General features: G+C 40.6%; 1 protein-coding gene across 4 annotated transcripts in view; it reads left to right on the forward strand.

Moving 5' to 3' along the window:
• Positions 1 to 21,443, forward strand: part of AOPEP (aminopeptidase O (putative)) — a 423,521-nt gene that overhangs the window by 100,660 nt on the left and 301,418 nt on the right. For all 4 annotated transcript variants that reach the window (XM_055578991.1, XM_055578990.1, XM_055578989.1 and 1 more), the window contains 2 exons: positions 5,759 to 5,912; positions 13,176 to 13,421. In XM_055578991.1, coding sequence (XP_055434966.1) covers positions 5,759 to 5,912; positions 13,176 to 13,421 — 400 coding nt within the window. The remainder of the gene's footprint in view (positions 1 to 5,758; positions 5,913 to 13,175; positions 13,422 to 21,443) is intronic.

Below are 21,443 nucleotides of genomic sequence, written 5' to 3' on the forward strand. Positions count from 1 at the left end.
TTAGGAACCTCCATAATGTTTTCCATAGTGGCCACACCATTTTATATTCCCCTCAACATTGCACAAGGGTTCCTTTTTCTCCACATCTTCGCCAGCACTTATCTCTTGGCTTTTTGGAAATAGTTATTCTAATAGGTGAGGTGATACCTCACTGTGGTTTTGATTTGCATTTACCTGATGATTGGTGATGTTGAGCACCTTTTTGTCTACTTGTTGGCCATTTGAGTTACTTCTTTGGAAAAATGTCTATTTCGGTCTTTTACCCATTATAAAAGTAGGGTTAGATGTCTTCTTGCTGTTGTATTGCATGAGTTCCTTGCATATTTCAGATATTAACTCCTTATCAGATATGTGGTTTGCAAATACTTTCTCTCATTCAGTAGATTTCTTTTTCATTCCACTGATGATTTCTTTTGCTATATACAAAATTTTTAGCTTGATGTAGTTCCTCCTATTTCTTTTTGCTTTTGGTCTTATATCAAAAAATCATAACCAATGTTTTATTCTTAAAGGATTTCTTAGTAGAATAGTGCCTACTCCTTATTGCAAAATTGCCTCTTCTGAGTTATGTTTTATCATTTTAACAGTATCTCAGAACCAAAAATGTTGTTCTTTTTCTGATAAGATTCTCTTTTAATTGACCGATTGTGTTATTTAAAAAATTTTTTTAAATACACATATTTAAAGACTCAAATAGTTCAATTGGGCTTATTATACTCCCTTCCCAAAATAGCAGTCCTCAGTACTTCCAGCATATTTTTCTTACTTCGGAAGTTATCTTCTTTTTTATTTGATTATTTGATACTTATCTTCATAATATTCAGTAAGATGCTTGATTGTTCAGCATTGGTTTTCACACTATGGCAGATAGGGTTTTGGTACTCTTCCCCTCCCTCTACACACTCCATCACACACATGCTCCCTTCCCAAAACTTTATCTTCACAGTATAATTAATATCATAACTTTGATTAGATCAATATTCATCACACATTGTTATATCTATGGTTGCTAGTGCAACTTTGATTATATTATTATTTCTGTATTACATGCTAGTTTTTCATGGAATTAATAATAGCCTTATTGTCTGTTCTCTTTTGCTTGGTTTTCTACGTATTTGCCAACCCCAAGATTCTTTGAAAGTTGTTTAAATCTTTACAGATGCTCAGATACATCAGATTTTCTCTCAGTTTCATCTTCCTGAAGCAGTCTCTCCTGGGGCCATATACTCTGCCCTGCAGGGCACGTTACACTCTCTGCTGGTGCACAGCTGGTTCCTGGGAATGCCCTTCTCCATTATTCTACAGGTTCCCTTTGTGTCTGTCTTACGTTGGATCATCTATGTTCCTCTTACTGGTTTACTACCTCCTTCTGAGGCATAATTTGCATACTCTAGTAGCTTCCAGAAAACAGAATGTGTGGGAGGCAATTAAAAAAAAAAAACTTTACATGTCTGAAAATGTCCTTATTGTAAGTGATTTTTGTTTTCTCTCTCTTTTGGGAAGCTTGTAAGATCTTGCCTTTATCCTCAGGGTTCTAAATTTCATAACGATGTATCATAATGTAGGTGGACTTGTTCCGGGTGTTCTGGATATTGTGTGCACTTTCAGTCTGAAAACTCATGGTCCCTTAAATTTGGGGAAATTTTCTCAAATTTTTTAACCTACAGTTTTCTTCCTTCTATTTTCTCTGATGTCTTTTTCTGGAGCTTCTGTTGCTTGGATATTAGATTGTCTTCTTTTATTTCTGGGGAGATTTCAGCTTTATATTCCGTCTCACTCCTATTATTGGGTTTTTCTTTCCTTCTCTCATGTTTTTTTAATTCTCTGTCAACTCCTCTTTTTTTCATCTTATACTGTTCTTGTTTCAGCACTGCAATAAATTCTCTGAACTTTCAGTATGTACCTGTTTGGTGTTTTTTGAAGTTTTCTTCTCCTAGCATGGTCACTGTCCTCCAAGTTGCTTGCTTCTTTTTGGTTTTGTCTCTCTGTTTTGCATTAGGGGCTTTCTAAAGATGCTTGAAAGTCCTTGATTTTTCTGTAGGCGTTTGGGGGTAGGGGACTAAAATGTAATTGGAGCACTGAGTGAATGCATAGGCCTTGTCATCTGTAAGTTTCATCATAGACAAATCATAGGAAACCTCCAATTTCAGTATCCTTGGTTGTCTCTCTTGGGCTTGTCAGCTTTTTTCATTTTCCTGCATGGAGGTAAAAACTTGGTTGTCAAATAAGGGGAAATGACTGGTGGTAATGGTAAAGAATCTGCCTGCCAAAGCAGGAAATGCAAGACACATGGGTTCAATCCCTGAGTCAGGAAAATCCCCTGGAGTAGGAGATTGCAACCCACTCCAGTATTCTTGCCTGGAAAATTCCATGGACAGAGGAGCTTGGTGGACAGTCCATGAGGCTGCAGAGAGTCAGACGGGACTGAGTTACTAAGCATAGCACACACCTAAGGCTGGTGGTCTCAGCACCTGATATGCATTTGTTCATTTAATCCCATTCATTTGCTTCAACTATGCCATTCTACCTTCAGAGACCCTGTCTTTTATTCTCTGGAAGATAAACCTCCAGTTATTTGCTAGTATGTTTGGGGGGGCGGGACAGGTAGCCCAGGTGTGTGCCACCCAGGGATCTGAGCCCTTCTGAGTCATCCGACCCATCCTGCTTACTTTAGCACCTCTACTCACAGCCTTTTGGGAGGATCTGGGGGATAAAATGAGGTGAATCTTGTCTTTCTCCCAGCTGACTTAGGATTCAGAGCTGCCATGTCGGGGCTTCCAGTATTTTGTGGGTAATTGTCTCCTATTTTATTCTCCTTGTTCTTTTTGGTTTATGCCTTTAAAAAAAAATCCTTTTACTGTCCTTTAGTTGGATTTTAGGAGAAAGCAACCTAGTTCCACTATCCATTTTTTAAATAAGGATTATATGTTTTTTTGCTATTGAGTTGTGTGAGTTCCTTATATATTTTGGATATTAACTCTTTATCAGATATGTATTCAATCTTCCATTTTTACTTGCAAGCCTCACTGTTGCTGTTTATTTACTGAACCTCTCCCCCCACCAAGGAGCTGAAGTTTTTGAAAGAAAGGTTCAACAGCCCATGTTCAACAACACTCCAAAATAGGTTTCAGAGATAGAATGACCAGACCACAGCCCTGTGATCCAGAGAGTATTGAAATTCAAAATTTCTCTTTTAAACCTAGACTATTCAAAATCTAGGATATTTCACTCTTTTCCCATACCTTCTTTCCTCTTCTCATATCTCCTCCTCCCCACCCCCCAACTTATGCCAGCTCTCATTGTGTTGTCCAGTCCAAATTGAAGTTCTTCATTGGAGCAACTGTCGGGGAGGCGTCAGGTTGCAGAGAATGAGGCAGTTATGGGAAAGCAGAAAAATTAGGGAGGTAGACTCAGTACAGCATGTCATGTAGGATCCATGTCAGGCTTTTATCAAGACTGACATGGGATTGTCATGTCAATGACAATTGGCTGAGATTGTCTTTACATTCTTCTTACTGGCCTGGGATCACAGCAGCCATTCTTTTTTACAGCTGTAGTTTTTCTTCAAGCCCAGGAGAAGCTATGCATAGCATCAGATTGTCTCCAGCATCACTGGATTTGGTTCTCTTTAAAGAGGAGCCTGCGTTCAGCTTCTTAGTCAGCTGTGGAGAAAGTGATCTCAAGAGTGGCCACTCTTTTTGCAGAACCAGTATCAAACTTACAAGCAAGTTTGAGAGAATGGCTGCCTCGGTAAAGGGTTTCCAACAGCAAGCCCTTCTGTATTCCTTCTTCAGGTATCTCCTCTATTGACTTCCAAACTTGATAGCATGTCTTGTTTATTCAAACTTGAGATATGTTCATTTTGTCCTAAGTTTAAGTTTTTGTATCCTATTTAAAATTTTGATTTTTATCAGAGAAGTTCTGTAATGTATTTCTTTCTATCTAAATTGTTAGTTTCAGAGGGTAATAAATAATGACCCCTCCAATCTTCCAAAGCTCAGATTCAGTTCAGTTCACTTCAGTCGCTCAGTCATGTCTGACTCTTTGCAACCCCATGAAGCGCAGCATGCCAGGTCTCCCTGTCGATCACCAACTCCCGGAGTTCACCCAAACTCTTGTGCATCAAGTTGGTGATGCCATCCAGCCATCTCATCCTCTGTCATCCCCTTCTCCTCCTGCCCCCAATCCTTCCCAGCATTAGGGTCTTTTCCAATGAGTCAACTCTTTGCATGAGGTGGCCAAAGTATTGGAGTTTCAGCCTCAGCATCAGTCTTTCCAATGAGTACCCAGGACTGGTATCCTTTAGGATGGACTGGTTGGATCTCCTTGCAGTCCAAGGGACTCTCAAGAGTCCTCTCCAACACCACAGCTCAAAAGCATCAATTCTTTGGCGCTCAGCTTTCTTCACAGTCCAACTCTCACATCCATACATGACCACTGGAAAACCATAGCCTTGACTAGACGGACCTTTGTTGGCAAAGTAATATCAGATTAGTTGAGATTAAAAAAATCCAAGTATATGGAGAGCAAAATCCAACCTTTATTACTGATTTTTACTGGTAAAGCACTTTGAAAAATGTCATTAAAAGTCTGCTGGTCAATGTAGGCCTGTTAATATTTCAACTCTGAAATTGACTTTATCCACTCATTGACCAAATTGGATGACAACAGTCCATTCTATGAGTGTTTAACCCTCAGCAACTTAAAATAAGAAAGAGAAGATTAGCTCCTCAAAAGGAGTTAGCAGGGGGCTGAAAGAGAGGCTGGGAGTGTTACTCTAGCGGTAGCTCCCACTATGGGAACATGAAGAGTGAAGCACTGTGTTCCATAATGTGAGGTGATACTAGATTCCCTAAAGATAACACCACTAATTTATAACACATGCTCAGAAAAAAATATTACGTTAAGTCAGGTTGAATGATACATTGAGATTTCAGTAACATTAAAATCATTTCCTCATGTTACAAGAAAAGAAGCATAATGTGATAAGTTATCAATCATTTGTTCCTTTGGTAAGAACCTTCTCTATGGTTTGGATTAAGTGGAGGGGGTACACTTTTGGCTGTGGTAGGGAGCTCCAGCTACAAATTCGAGCCCTGTTACAAACTAGCTGGGAGTCCTTGGCTCGCCTGAACCTCTCAAGCTCTGTTTTTCATCTGCTTGATGAGGAAAGGGGACTACCCCAATATATTAACAGATAAAAAGGATGAGAGAGAAGACCTGAACTTCCGTAAATAAGTGGTTTCAGGGTTGGTACTAAAACCCATATACTTTCCTTCCCAGTCTCATTTTCTTTTTTTTTTTTTTTGCTATATCCATTTTAGAGTGACCTGAATTGAATTTAGACAAAGTAGTTTGGCAGCACAGAAATGGTCATTTATTCATTCATTCAACATAGCATCTTCTTTTTTGTGCCAAGTATTGTGCTGGCAGTATGGATAAGATATGTTCTTGACTCCATAGTAGCATACAACCTCTGTCCTTATGTGTTTGTAGCTATTAGTGACCGCCTCAACCCTTTATTTATAGCCTCACTTGAAGGGCTTCAAACTGATCCATGGAAGAGATCCAAATCTTCTTGGCTATGCTGAATCCATCATCTCTCTTTTGCTGAGACCTAGAATAATGCCCCACCTCCAAGAATTAGCTCATCTCAACTTAGCACACAAGCTCTTCAAGTGCCTAAAGAGAAAAAAATACAGAGTAAAGTCCAGGACCATGCATTGGCCTCATTATGTTTTTCTCTTTCTGTTTGTAGGCTACTCAAGTTGGCATTACTACGTCACCATGCCAATGCCAGCCTCCACCTTCACAATTGCAGTGGGATCCTGGACAGAAATGAAGCCGGAGACCTGCTCATCAAATGATGTGGCAACAGAGAGATTCTTCTCACCTTCTGAAGCTCACTTCAGGTTTGTACTTGCGAACTTGCTGAAAAACAAGCACTTGAGGGAGCAGCATGATGCATTTATTCCAAGCACTGGGAATGTGAGTCATTCCTGCTGAGAAACTAAACCAAAATATGATTAATCAAAGCAGGAAAAACCCTACTGGGAGCGAAAGAGAGTTGAGAGGCAGAAATGTGGGCATATTGTTTATGCAGAAAGAAAGAGAAATATATATGAGATCCTCTGGATAGTCAGGTGATATATTTTTATGTGTTTCATTAAGTCAACAGAATCATCAGATTCAATACTTTATCTCCTTCTACACCTTTTAACTTTGGTTTTCGGTACTTGTTTTTTCAAAAGCACAGCTGAATGGAAAGAAGGTGCTTACCTGATGGATTACTTTGTGGGCCACTTTGCTGTTTTGATTCCTTGCTGATAACATATCAGCCGTGTGCTTCTGGGGGCTGGCCTCCCTCAGTGGGGAGAGTCAGCCTCCTTGGAGCTCAGGACACGAGGAAGCTGTCAGAAGGCTATTAGGTTATGAGAATCTTGCTGGGTCAGGGCTCTGTTAACTTCAGTAGCAATTTCTTCTTTTTCAGGATGGATCAGAGAAAATCAAAGCTTTTAAAAATTAGTGTGGGCCTTTGGATATTCACTTGTAGCCTCCTCCCTGGGCTTTCAGCTATATCTAGTTTTCAGATCCAAAAGGAAAGAGAATGCACGTAAGAGTGTGCTTGCTCATTGTACGTGTTGCATCATGCTTTGTTCCAGGATGACCTTGACACCCACCTCAGTTTAACCTTTTTTTCCTATAGACACAAAGTCACTAAGTCAGTACCTTTCAGTGAAGAGCAATGATACAGATGCTCATTTCATCCTTGAAAACCAACTAAGATATGCTCTTAGTGAAATTCCTCTTGTTTGGGTTTTATTTTGCTATGTTTCTTTCATTCTTACCACAGTGACAATAGTAGTCGGTACCCTTCGGAGATAAAGCCACTGGGGCCTCTATTAACATAGGCATGTCTTATTGCCCGCATTTGCCTTTTGGAGGGAGGGAAGAAATTTCTACTTCCTGCTCAGTAACTTGTCTGTCAGGACTGTCTGCCCTGAGCTCTATAGAGGATCCTAGATTGTTTATTGGGCTTTATTTATGTACTCTTGAGGGAAGAACATTGTGGATGGAAATGACATGTCTTACTTTCACATGGGAACATTTAATTGCCTGTGCTGCCCTCTGGTCCTCTCTTCCTCTGTTACTGAGATTGCAGAGTAGGCCTCACTCTGCAGGTTTATGAAGCCCAGATTTCTGAGCGAGGAGGACAGGTGCCCTGGAGAATTACTTGGATTTACAGCACACTTGGTATGACTGACAAATAACCTTTTTTTCCATTAAGCACTGAAACACCGGGGTTATTTGTTACTGCAGCATATCTTAGCCTATCCTTAATGATACAGAAGCCACGGGGTGTTGCAGTCAGAGAGGGTCTTGATCTAAATGTCATCTCAGTTAGTCCTGAGGATAAGCCTATTAGAATGATAGGCTTTATTATCTCCTTTTTTCACATAAAGATACAGAAGCTTCAGACAGCAACTTCATGTCCATATCCCTATTGAGTTACAACACATGGATTCACATCTCAGCTTGACCCCCTAGAGAGGTGATTCAGAACCTTGCCTGGGGACTTTTAAAGGCTACATGTAACATCCACACCTCACCTGGAGTCTGATCTACCTTCCCACTGTTATTGATTGGAATCTATCATGTTACTGAAGTTGAGAGCATTGCCTTTGAAGCTGAAGGAGCCATTTCTATTGATTATGTCTCTTTGGGCAGGCCATACTTCCCTTCTCTGTAGAAGAAAGTCTTTGTTCAGGGTTCTCAGATTCTTTGTGGTGAAGAAGCACTGTGCTCTTCATCTACACCCTCAGGGCTCATTGACTCTTAGGGGAGGTGTGCATCAGGAAATGTGTGCCGTAGGATACGAGGAGAAAGCCAAGATGGAACTTTGTTATTTTGTCCTTCTAGCCATATTCCCAGAGACACACAGGAGGAGAGTGGGCAGCGGTCATTGCTCTCTGCTGCCCAGAGGTAACTGCAATGGCTTTTCACTCTTCTTGTGTCTATAGTTGTGATGGGAGCAGGACACAGACAGATCAAGTGGAGATTCTGGAAAGAGATGATATCTGAAATTCCTCTTGGGGTTTAGGGGAAGGGGTAATTTTGATTCCCCTTTTGTCCTCCTGAGTTTAGAACCAATTGAGAAACAGACAGAAGGAAAGCAAAATAAAGCTTTTATTGTTGACAGAAGCTGGACTGAGGGAGTGCTCAGGTGCATAGTCTCAGTGGACATTCTAATACTTCATTTCCAAATTAGACAAATTTACTTACCCACCCAGTTACCCACCCAGGTGGACCTCTGCCAGCCTCCACAAGACAGATGCACACAGATTGCCTAACAGCCAAAAAGTAACCCCTCTGTGGGCAAGCAGATGGACAAAGAGAAAGCCCAAAGTGGCAAGCCAACCCCATCAGCTGTGGAGAGAGGTCAGGGTTGCCACTCGGGGGAAGCACGTCCTTGTATAGAAACACAGGCCTGTGGAATGGAGTCCCTCCCACACTCCCTCTGTGTCCGACATGCTATGACTAAGTTTTCCCTCCATTTATCACTGTGCTTGTCCATCAGAATTGTACTGCTGATAAAATAATAGCTTACATTTGCTTAATCCTTCCCTGGCTGCGTGCTCCATGTGTGCTGTCTTTAGTCATCAAAGGCTGGCTTTGTGTTTTTATCCATTAAATCTTTGGCTCCATGCTAAGTTTGCCAGCAAAGGTGCTCTAAAGTGCCAACTACAGTGGTGTTTTTGGTTATATTCACATCTGGTCCCCTTGCCTCCCTCAGCATCTCCGCCCCCTCCACCACCCTACCTTTCTATTGCAAACCTTCCCAAGACCACCAGTTCAACTCATGTAAATGTAACTTTTACAGGGGCTTTATACACCACAGGCTTGCATTTGCCTGAAGTTTCATCTGTGTCTCAGAGACTTAGCCAAAGTATTGGTCACTGAACTTTTGATCACTGTTCATGTGGCCTAAATTATGTGAGGAATGTTCCCTCTTCCAGCTCCAGCTCCACGCATGCTCTAGCCCATTCTAGGTGAGCAAATGCATTAGTTAAAAGGCACTTAGGTAAATTTCTGAAAGTTTATCAATTTTATTTGGCTGCAGTATAACCTTCTCCAGCCACAGGGGAATTTTTGTGTTATGTTTAACCTCTCAAGGCCTTTGTTAAAATATTGTCTTCACTTGGGGGCCATTCAGTTTAAGCACAACATGGAAACTTGGATAAAGTCCAGAGGACTCAACAAAAATGATTAAATGCAAGGAAGGCAGGCAACACGAAGAAGAAAAGGCATTGAGGTTGTTCATCCTAGAGAAGGGACGACTTGGTGCAGGAAGAGGTCTTCTTTAGAGCTGCAAAGGTGATGAAAATTCCCTTGTGGACCTTGGAGGATAAACCCTGTTTCTATCTCTCTAAGAGTCTGGAAAAGAAGGAATTACATATATATATATAGATATAGATATATAGATATATATAGATATAGGGTTTCCCTAGTAGCTCAGATGGTAAAGAATCTGCCTGGAATGCAGGAGATCTGGGTTCGATCCCTGGGTCAGGAAGATCCCATGGAGAAGGAAATGGCAACCCCTCCAGTATCCTTGCCTGAAAAGTTCCATGGACAGAGGAGCCTGGCGGGCTACAGTCCATGGGGTCGCAAAAGAGTCAGACACGACAGAGCAACTCACACACACACCCACATAATATGTATAATATATAATATATTTATAATCTGTACATTATAAATATATATAAATCATAGGAAAAATGCCAATTTCCATTACATCCTTCACTATGAGCAAACCTTTTCATATCTTCCTGGCTTGGTTTGGTTTCTCCAGCCCTTGCTCTCTCCAGATATTTCAGCTTTTTGTCTCTTACTGTACACATTTCAGTTTTCTCTGCAGTGCACTAAATGCCCTGAGAAAATGCATCCAGCTTCCAGACACTCCTACATCGCAGTTTATATTAACATCACTGTCGACAATTCGCTGCGGGCTGGTGGTGGCATTTTGAACACTTGTGATTTTTATGGTAAGCAAGCATCTAAGCTGCTTGCTAAAATATGTTAATAAATTGTGTAACCTGTGTCACTGTAACTTTCAGAATTAAAACTTTTTTTTCTCCCAAGAAAACTGTAAGCTCCTCAAAGATAGGGTTGGAAATTTATTCATACGTGTGTACATAGCAGCATCCTTTGAGGTGCCTTGAATAGAGCAAAGATACTGGAAATATTTACTAAGTTGTCAGGTTGAACTGAGGAAGGGGTTTGTGAGCAGTAAAGGGTACGCTTTCCAAGGGAGACTTTTCTAGCAATCCCTTTGAACCTGTGGTAGGAAAACATTTGTGTCAAGTAGTTTTAGTACAGCACCTTCTTGAAACAAGAGATTGGGCTGAAGAAGAGCTTCTTGACAGTTTTCACCTTTGTGATTATGAGTAAAACATGGTCATTCTTACTCTTTGGAAAGACCTCTTATAAAATAATTTTAGCCTAGCAGTTGTGTGAGAGGGAACCAGTGATCAGCTTCCCATCATTTACCAGTCTAACATATATTTCACCAGTTCTTCCCACTCCTGGCAACATTAATGGGCACTAATACTATCAATACAAGGAAGAGTAGGAAGCCAGAGAACCACAGACCAGCTGAGCTCAGCTTTGAGAAAAATCCAGGATCCTCTTTACTCAAGAAGAATCATGAAGTATGTGGAGCAGAAGGGTCAGCAGAGAGGAGCTTATGACCCAGTGTGATGAAAAGAATAGCTCTTACCCTGCAGAATGTCATGTGCATTAGTTGGGATGATGCATATAAAGTGTTCAGAACAGTGCTTGGCACTACTCAATGTTCAATAGCAGTTGTGGACTTATTATTGCTTATTATTCTTACAGATTATTTATTAATTAACTATCAGGCATTATTAATAATATGTACTATTAAAATATTTACTTTGATACCAGTCTGGACACAATGAACTGGTATTTACAAATGCTTGATTTGTTGGTGATATTGAGAATGTATTGCAGCAGGCACATACACAGAGATTAATAACTGATGGTTAGTGTGAAAGGAAGATATGGCATCTTTGGGTTAATATTGCTTCTGTGGGAGACTATTCATGACCTTATAAAAGTACAATATTACTTCACCATTTCAGGAACAGGGCTGATGCATGAAAGGGGCTCCTGTGGTGGGTTGTCATGGAATCGCAGTGCCAGAAGAAATCTTAGAAACTGTTTTAGATTCTCTGTTTTTAATTAAAGCATAATTAACATACAACAAAGTGCACGGATTCTAAGTTTTTGGCCTGATGAGCTTTTGATGATTGTATGTGCCCTAAACCAGACAGAGAACTTCTATCAACCCCCTGAGTTCCCTCACATCCCCTTCCAATCAACTCCTCCCCTCCCCCAGCAGCCACTTGTGTGAGAGTGTTAGAGATTAGGAAAAAGAGGCCCCAGATACTGAGTTGCCTGACTCAGGTCAGTTAGCCAGCCTGAGACCAGCCTCTGAAGCCTAGGTTTCCTGATCCGCCCCCGCCCCTCAATAGGAACACATGTGTGGCTTCCCTGATGCCATTTCCATTTTTATTGGGAGTCTTATGGTCTCACTTAGTTTGATTATAGCTAGATTGCCTTAAAGTCCTGCACATTCTCTCAGGCTTTGATTATGAAAAACAGTGGTAATTCACACAACTGGAATGACTTTCATTACCTTGGCTAGTGTCATTCCTGTCCAGAGAAAATTTAACTCACTCCTTTTTTCTTTTTAACAAAGTAGCTTTTGGGGGTGTACCTTTGGCTACTCCAGACTATTCTCTAACTTTTGATTGAATTGATATACCGACACAGTAGTTGTTATTAGGCGGACAGTTGCAGCCTTTTCAGTTAGATGTTTACCAGAAGGCATTTCTACTCACTCTGTCTGTAAAGCAAGGTTATTAACCCAGAGACTTTGACTAATGTTCAATAATAATGAAGTTCTTCCTGTCACTTTATCCTCTCAGAAGTTTTTATGAGTCTCCACCCACTTCTCTTACCCTAACCTGTGCTGAAATGTCATTGGTGCTGGAAGCTGTGTTCTGTGTCCCAGGCTAGCGGAGGGTGAGGCTTGTCTCCATGGCCGTGTGGATCTTCTTGGGCAGTGCTAGCCTCGATGGGTGAACGGCACTTTAAGCACGTGGAAAGGAGTTATTGGTGTAGTCTACTCATATTGGGATGTGCCAACATTTTAAGGTGTTTCAATATTCATTGTGAAGAAGTACCTACAGTTAGAATTATAATTTGCAGTTTCAAATTAGAGGGACTTCCCATTCTGTTTGAATAAAGGCTGTGTTAGCAGGTGAAAAAATAGTTTCCTTTGATGTTGGTTTCTTTGGGTAGATACGTTCTCTTGAGGCCTCTGAGTCAGGTTCTAGGAATTCTTTTCCGGCTCCACCTTTGCCGCAGTGGTCAGATGGTGTGGGCCGGGCTCTGACCTGTTTCCTTAAAAGGTTGATTCAGTTAAATTTGTATTGAAAGTGGATTGGGGAAAGTGTTGTATCAAAGTGCTCCTGTATTCCTTAACAGCAAAACTTTTGAGGGCCTTCATAAAGAACAGTTATTGTAGGTTACTTTTCAGTAAAATGGATTATATTCTTTTGAAAATCTCGAAATGGCATTGTGATTTGTTTCACAGGATACATCACCGAGTCTACATCTTTTATTCTAGGACATTTCAGAGTGGGATCTTTAACTTGGTTGCACTATTCCTTCCTTTCTAAATTGCAAATTATTCTGAACTGGAGAAGATTTTTCCCATAGTGACATTTGAAAAGCACATGTCTAAGGATAGGAATTGCTTTTTATTTTGCTGGGGGATTGTTTTGTTGTTTTGAATCTTAGAGATTCTCCCTGTTTATTCTAAAACAAGATTTTACTACTTCCACTTAGCTTAGATTGAAGATAATCAATTCAGCACTTTGATAAGTGTTTTGACCTGTAATTTTTTCACCACTCTATAGAAATAAACAAGACAAGAACTCAAATGAACTATTTTGCTTATGAGTCCATTAGAACCACTGTCTCCTGGAAGTTGTCTATGTCTGTGTAAGTACCTCGTCTCCATGGAAAGAGGAATAAACCTAATTTACCATAAAATGCATCTATTTATTTCGTGTTGCTCCCAGGTATATTGGCGTTTGTGGTCACATGGAATACCCCTGCCGCTTCCAGAAGTCTTCTGCCAGCACCCAGAAGATCATTCCTCATCGGGTCTTTGCTCCAGCGTGCCTGAAGGGTGCCTGCCAGGAGACCCTTCTGCCGCTAATCCCTCCTTGCCTCTCTGCAGCACACTCTGTCCTGGGAACACACCCATTCTCCAGGCTGGATATACTCATTGTCCCTGCCAACTTTTCAAGTCTAGGGATGGCCAGGTATGTTATTCTGTTGTGGTGGCTGGAGAACATGCTTTGGAGTTTTTTTTTTTCTTCTAAATTTTGGCACGTGTGGCATGCGGGATCTTAGTTCTCAGACCAGGGATTGAACCCACACCCCCTGCAGTGGAAGCACAGAGTCTTAACCACTGGACCACCAGGGAGATTCCTGGAAATTCTTTGAGTATTTCTTGCTTTCTCTCAGCTGTCAGAGCAGTCATTTGATAGATTGGAAGGGCCATCTCACACCCCACCATGCATGAGCCTTTGCATGTCATGGGCTCAATTCAGTTGCCTTGAAAATAACAGCTCACATTGTTGCTGTGATTGAGAACACATTGTGCTCCCAGAGTGGCGTATGCCGGATCGTGGCTAATTAGTGGCTAGTTAGCTTAGGCGGCAAGAGCATAATGCTAATGAGCCCAAGGTCACAGCTCTGGGCAGAGTCAACACAACTTGGTCCTAGGGCACAGGCTGCCGCATAATCCTGTCCAGCTGTCTCATCCATTCTCACCACTGGTCACAAGGGCAACGACTTGAGAGCCCCTGTGTCAGAGAGACTGTGGATGGATCAGTGTAAATCTATCACCACTGCTAGAAAAACAGCTCGGAGCAGATGGCTTACTAGGGGAGGTTCAGGGGGGTCACTTGTCTTGCTACTATTTTTTAATATAATAAACATACTGTATTATTCTTATTGTCATCCCAATTTAGTTCATATGGAAAATCAAGACCTGCATGCTGGACCTTTCCCTGTGTGTAATTTATGCCTAAAATCCATTCATTAATGCTGTTGTTCATTCAGTAATAGGGAGCTGTGTTTCCCTCAGCATTTTACTTGGTTATGTACTCAGGCTTTTCTTGGTTATATTTCTGTTTGAAAATCTTAATCATTAACAAGTGAATATGCTTGACTAAGGATGGGAAAAATAAGCTCATCAAAACATGTGACTTTAAGTTTTTCCCTATTAGTCAAGGAAATTCCTGCTGCCAATTAATTTCCATGCTTTTGAACAGCTGTCATTTGTGGTGTTTTCCCTGAAAGCTGCACACATTCTTAGTAAAACCCATGAGTAGAAAAGAACTGACCAGAACATTTGCCTTTGATCTGTACTACACACGTATACTTTTAAAAAGCTAGCTGGCTAGTCTTAATCCTCGAGGAGGTCTGAGAAGGTCATTTAGACTGTTTTTTATCCTATATTCATGAAGATAATGGGAATGTAAAAACTAGGATAATTATATGTATTTGGTTATGTGCCTCATGTAATTGTCTCAGCTGTCTATATATAGAATTTGTCTTAACAAGGGGGCTTCCTTGGTCCCTTTGAAGAGTCTGCTGGACTTAATTTGAGTGGAATTATTGGCAAAGGAAGGGTTGTTCATTAAATGTTTCTTATTTGTACACAGTTTTGAGGGACTGCATTTATTTGGAAGTTTTTAGCACTTTATGAGAGTTGCAGTTTTTCAGGGCATGTTTGCTAACAGTTCCAAGTTCTGACCTGAGGGAACCAGAGGCCAAGTAGTTTTCATACAGAGAAACTTATTTTCTACAACTCCTTCCTGACATCAGTCTGCCAAAACCAGAATTTGTTGACCTGTAGGCCAATCTATAAAGCTTTTCTTTTTAAGTTTGCCTGCCCAGGCAGGTAGGCTGTGTGTTTGCTGCTTTTTGCAGTATTAAATTGATTTAAACATGCTTAAATCTGTTTCTTTAAAGTAATAAGCCTAAGTATCCTATGGCCAAATGGTACTGGGTACAAATGTCAAAAGCTGTGATGGTGATAATAACTGAGTAGGAACAAGACTGCTTTTATGCTCAAAAACAGGAGAACCGTACATTTAAAAATTTGTGGTTGGTTGTCAAATATCATTTTTTTCCTTCTTTTTAGACTGTGGAAATAGTCTGCCCTGGTCTAGATGTTTTCCTGGGCTTAGTTACCACTCCCTGTATTTGAACAGTGGAGGGGGGGATTGTGGTGTCTTACACTGCCAGTTGGGGGTGGGGAGACACTGTTTTTCCTAACTCTGACCTAAATTGATTCCACTTGCTTGGCTTGACTCTCTCGGGATCCCAACACCTTGAGCCACATGTGGCCGAGTAGGGTTTATGACTCAGCTGGCTCCTGGGGCCCCATTGCCTTATTTATGGCCAAGGCTTTGCTTGGGGCTGTGTAAAACAAACTGGAACAAAAATGACAGTCTTGCAGGTCAATTCTGTACCCTAAATAGGAGTAGAGAAATCTCAAGTCTAGTAGGAGCCATTCAAAAAGACATCTCCACTGAAATTTGCCATTGTTCTATTAGTTGTAATGCACTGGAGATCAAAGGATTTCTTGGTAAATTAAATTGTACTTTCCTGAGTCCGCATTTTATAAACATGTATGCAAGATCATAAATTCCATACCTCTGGACTTCTTTAGTGACTCGGTCTTAATCTTAATGAATAACATTTTATACTAATTTCGTATTCTTTTTTGCTAGATGACTTTAAACAGTCCCACATGAACTAACATGAATAAATTATTAATAACCATTTTAAAAAGTGTTTAAAACTTTTGGATGATATCCATAATGATTTCACTGTATTTTATATTTTACATATCATAATTTGTATGAATAAAATTTTCCTCTCTGGGTCTGTTTTTGAGCCTGATTTTGGTATTTCAGTATGGATTAAAAAAACACATTTGTATAATTTAAATGTATGATAATGACAAATAAATTTATAAGGAAGTAAATAATACACAACATTTCAGAATTTGGAGTGCTTTTCAAACATAGCAGTAAAAGTAGAACATTTATCAGTATTGCACTTCATGATTTTTATTACTGTTTAATATAACAGGACCTGTAACATATTAACTCCTCCCCCTTTTCTGAATCACTGTTCCAGAGGAGAGATATTTTCATGTTATTCCGGTTTTGAGAAAAATGACTATTTGCCTTTAAGACACTATTGACAGTCATATTCCCATTCTTTTCTCGTTTAGGAAGTGTGGGCTTGCTGTTTTTGTTTCATTTTACCTTTGCTTTCCTATGAAGGCGGAATCTGCTATATAAGGAGCCCTGGAGTGTACCTTTCTTGGGTTGAGTACTGTGGTGTCTAAATGAAGATAAGAATGCATTTTAAACGAGTCTGTAATGTATAGAACAACTCTCTTCTTGTTGGCATAATTAGCATTCTGCCATTTTCATTGTGCCTTGTGTTTTCTCAAATGTCTCAGCTGGGTATTGACTAGTAAGCCTAATTTCCTAGGTATTGAGAAATACATGAAAGGAACTCATCATCCTGCTTACACTCTTTGTTATAATAATAATAATGTTAATGGAATAATATCCTGGAATCAGATTTATGACAGTTGCCTCAAAATTAACACCTCTGTCTTACCTCTGTGTATGTTTATAATAAACGCTTAGCTTCACCATTTGTCTTTCAGCAGTTCACAATTACATGTCCCAGGTTGTAATTAGGTTGGCAGAACTACCTTGCTGACATCCAAATACGTTCTTTTTTTTCCCCTCCTCTGTTTGATTTTGAAGGATCTTCTGCTTATCATTTCAGAGTGGTTTTATGTTTAGAGCATCAAATGAAAAAGCCATCTCCTAGAGGCTGTACTTCCCCACTCCACCACTCACATGTAGACCATTCACCCCTGGTCTCTCTTGAAATACTAGGGGGAAAAAAAAAATGGAAGCAGAGTGATTGATGATAGGTAAAAAATTCTGCTTTGACCTTTTCCCCGCTGATTCTGTACCAGATAGTCTTGTTCATGAGTTTATTTGCTTGTTTATTCATTTATTCATTCTTAAGGTTCTATGAAGCATATACTGTGTGCCAGGTAGGATTTAAGATGCTGAGTCTACCGGCATGAAAAAGGTTGCTGAGATCTCCATCATCATGGGAGTTACATTCTAGTCAGGGGAGAAAATAGTATGCATAAAAACAAATAATTAAGATGTGTACTGTGCAAGAGGAAGGGGACATATGTATACCTATGGCTGATTCATGTTGATGTTTGGCAGAAACAAACACAATTCTGTAAAGTGATTATCCTTCAATTAAAAAACAAATACATTAAAAAGATTTTTTTTTAAGTTGAAAGAAATTGAAGACAATACAAATAAATGAAAACACATTTTTTTTTTAAGTTGTGTATTATGAAGAAAATAAAGCCAAGTAAGTGATAGAATAACTGGGGACCAGAAGCATTGTTAGGGTGAGGAGGGAAAAGCTTCTTTAAAGAATGAAACTGAAGAATGGTAAGGAGCCAGCCGTGTGATAATCTGGTGGAAAAGCAACTCAGACTGAGGAATGTTCAAGTCCGAAGGCCCCAAGCTGGGAACCGTTGTAATGGGCTGGAGGAGCAGAAAGAAGGCCAGTGTGGCCAGCATGGCTTCCCTTAGACATACTTTGGGCACCAGGAAATGCCAGAGTCCGGCAGGGCTTCAGTCACCTGAGCCACCTGTAACCCATGTGAGGAGAGTGAGGAAGAGCCGCTAAGAAAGGGCAGAGCTTGAGCAGAGATCGATGGTTCCAGGCAGTCCTGTATATGGGGAAAGAGTTGCCAGGGAGGGCACATCTTTTCTGGGGACCAGTGGTGCTCTGGCAGCTCATGACCAACTGCTTGGAACCTGACTTGCTTTAGTATCTGCTGTTCTTGAGCAGAGTTCCCCACAGAGAAGGCATCAGAGCACTCAATGCGCCCCAGCGGCTGCTTGCTGATTCCTTGCAAGCTCTTTTTTGACGAAACAGATCACAGGGAGGGAGGCACTACTTATATGTTTTCTCAGCCTAATTTTTAAGGTTTTCAAAGACTGGACAAAAATAGGACTGATAAGTAAAGAGCACAGAGAAATAATTATCAATTACTGAAATATCTTCAGTGCACTTAAGAGCAGAGAAAAATGATAAAGCTCCCTATTACACGTGGCTTGTTCTTAAAAGATTTGATTGTGCAATAAAAGGCTTCTGAACGCTTATGCTAGTTCCTGACTGTTGCATACCCAATTTTCTTAAGTACCTCAATTTTCGAATAAACGGTGTGCACATACATGCCCAAGAATGAATGTAACCGGCTCTCCCTCCACCCCCTCCTCCTGGGGTTAGACAGGGTGTTGTCCTGTTTATTCTTATCTCCCAGCCAATGTGTAATAGAAGAAGCAAACCATAACATGCTGGTACAAAGGGCCTGTTGTTTTCAGCCTTCTAATTGTGCTCCTTTCTATTGGGGAAGGAAGCAGTCATAAATTTTTGTCACTATCTTAAGTAGCAAGGTTTCACAGTTTGGGGAGTTTTTCTTTACTTGTTCTTTGTTAGCTTCCAGTTGAATTTTTGAATCCCCTGAACTAAAAACTGCCATACTTTTAAACAACCCTCCGATAAATTTCAGGGACTTATGACCCTTGATTTCAAGGCAGGATGCAACCATAGTGATTCTTTCCTTGGGGAACCGGATTTCAAGCCCTAAATTAGTGCACCTTTCGGCTCACCAAGGTTTCCAGCTCTTCTGCTCTCTCTGATGTGCTGTGGATTTGGGGGTCTATGTGTGGGTTTTAATTCTTTGTTATTGTCACCATTTGTTTCCCAGACTTTAATAAATTCTTAAACTTCTTTCTGCATGGATTGTTTTAAAAAATATTTTGAAGGAGCATGTCTTTCCCCCGTTTTCCTGTATAACTCTTCTGCTTTTACAAACAAGTGGGTGTGAATGATAAAAAGCAGCTCATACCTTCCTTTCTTCCTATAAAATTTTAATCCTTCGTTTACTGGCACCCCTGCCGTTCACTGGAGCAATGAACAGGGTGTATCGTGGGTAGCAAGGTCCATGGGTCTACTCAAGGGGGCTCAGTCCCCCTCAAATGCTTTCCCTTTGTTGCTTTATTTCTCCACTTTGTTTTCTATTTCTGCTTTTCTTCTTCCTTTTTTCTATTTTTAATTAATTTATTTTTAAGTAGAGGATAATTGCTTAATAGCATTGTGTTGGTTTCTGCTGTACAACATGAATCAGTCATACACGTGTATCCACATGTCCCCTGGGAGGTGAGATGAGATTCTATTTTTCTTCTTGAGAAAATTGTTTGACTTTATTTTACTCCTACCTTACAGAGAAGGGCTTTCCCCTGCTAATGTGTTCTGTTTCTTTCATTTTTCTTTCTTGAAATAGAAATGGGTATTCATAAGGCAGTGTTCTTCTGGGACTCTGGAAGCCCTTGACTGTGATTATCTGGTTAGTTTTGACATAATCAGTTTGTAGTGAAAGAGGCAGGAGGGAGAAGGTGTGCATATGCTCCATTCTTTACAGCGCAGGTACAGGACCATATATGATGTCCCCTAGTCACTTAGAGCTGGAAAATCAGAGACAGAGGTAACAGGGCCTTACCCTGGGATGGCTCTCAGAGCCTGGGGTTCAGACTGAGGCAAGACTCATCCGTAACACTCTCTCTCTCTCTATATATATATATATATATAATTTATATTTATACTTATAAATATATATATTTATATTTATAAATATATATATTTGCTTCAAGGTCCCCCTATAGAATCATAGTGTCTTGGAGTCTACTTGAAAATCAGCATTCACTATGGGCTTGTTTTGAGGCAGCCTTAGAATCTGGGTACCAGGCAAATTCCTGGATCACGTGTGTGTGTTGGGGCCAGATTCTCTCTAGAGAGAAACAACAGGCAGAGCGAGCTCACAGCTTTCGGCTTAGCCAGAATCTTCTTCTTGCCATCAAACAGCTGTGCTGCTTGTCAGATCTAGAAGTAGCATTTTATCATCATTATGCCACGATTCCTCACCCTCTGAAAGATTATGCTTAAGTGTTTTGTTTTCTTTGAACTGTCCTCCACACGCATAGACTGACAGTCTTACCTCTGAGAGCACCACTGGGGTCATCCTTCAAGAGAAGTTGTCAGGCCTTTGAAAGGCCTTCCTGAAGCAATCACCCCTCTACCTACATTTGTAATCTTCTCTCTCTATTGATGTCATAGGCCCCTAATCTCTTCCAGCCCTTGAGCCTGAAATGGCCAGTCAAGCCCGGCTTTTCCATTTTTCCATTGCAAAGAAACGGCTCATACTTTTTTTTTTCCTCCCCTTGGTTATTTCTCTACAGAAGCATCATTACTGAATAGAATATACACTCCATGGGTGAAAAAGAAGCATGAGGTTGAATGTGCAAAGTTGTCTGAGTTGGACTATTCCCAGTCATGTGCATTCTCACTCCTGAAGCCACTCCACGGGGCGAGCACATGCTCCCGGCCTCTGGACTGTGTTGTGCCTGTGCTTTGGCATGGAGCGGTGTATGTATTTCTCTTAAGGCTAGACTCCTTTGGAGGAAAGCACCAAGTCGGGAAATAGTTCTCAAGCAAAGCACAATATATGAATAGTCCTGCTCAAGGGAACATTGCCTATGTCATTCTACAGCCATTGTGCAGCTGGAACCCACCATGTCCAAGCCCTGTAGGCCTGTTTGCATAAAGCGGGCGAGAGATTTCCTTGTCACTTTACTCCCCACTAAAATGTAATTGGAAGAATATCCCAGCTACTTTTTCTTCAAAAGAAGCAGTAACTTTAAAAGGCCAAAGATGTGAGGAAGCTCACCTTTAAAAATGTATTACTTAAAAAAAAAAAAAAAAAAAAAAAAACTGATTACTTCGTGGGATTTGTGAGTACATTGCAAAAATCCACCCTGATTTAACCCCAGAGTGGAGCTCGAAGTAGCTTGAAGTAGAAGTGCTTTATTTCTTGGTTAACTAACTGTGCTATTTATAGAGGTGACTCCTCAGAAAGTCTAGACATTGTTCCAGAAAGATGGAATACCAAATCTGCCCTTCATGTTCCCAGTCAGTGTGCTGAAAATGACCACTTCCCCTCTTTACCATCAAATGGAAACCTTGGAATTCCATTTCAAGATAGTGTGAGTGATACTTGGGCTCCCCGGCCAAAACTTAGGTTGGCCAAGGAGCTGGGGGTGCTCTTGTGAGCCTGGACACCCACTACCAGGCCTTTGTTTCTT

The sequence above is a fragment of the Bubalus kerabau genome, chromosome 4 (genome assembly GCF_029407905.1).
Source record: "Bubalus kerabau isolate K-KA32 ecotype Philippines breed swamp buffalo chromosome 4, PCC_UOA_SB_1v2, whole genome shotgun sequence".
Lineage (NCBI taxonomy): Eukaryota > Metazoa > Chordata > Mammalia > Artiodactyla > Bovidae > Bubalus > Bubalus kerabau.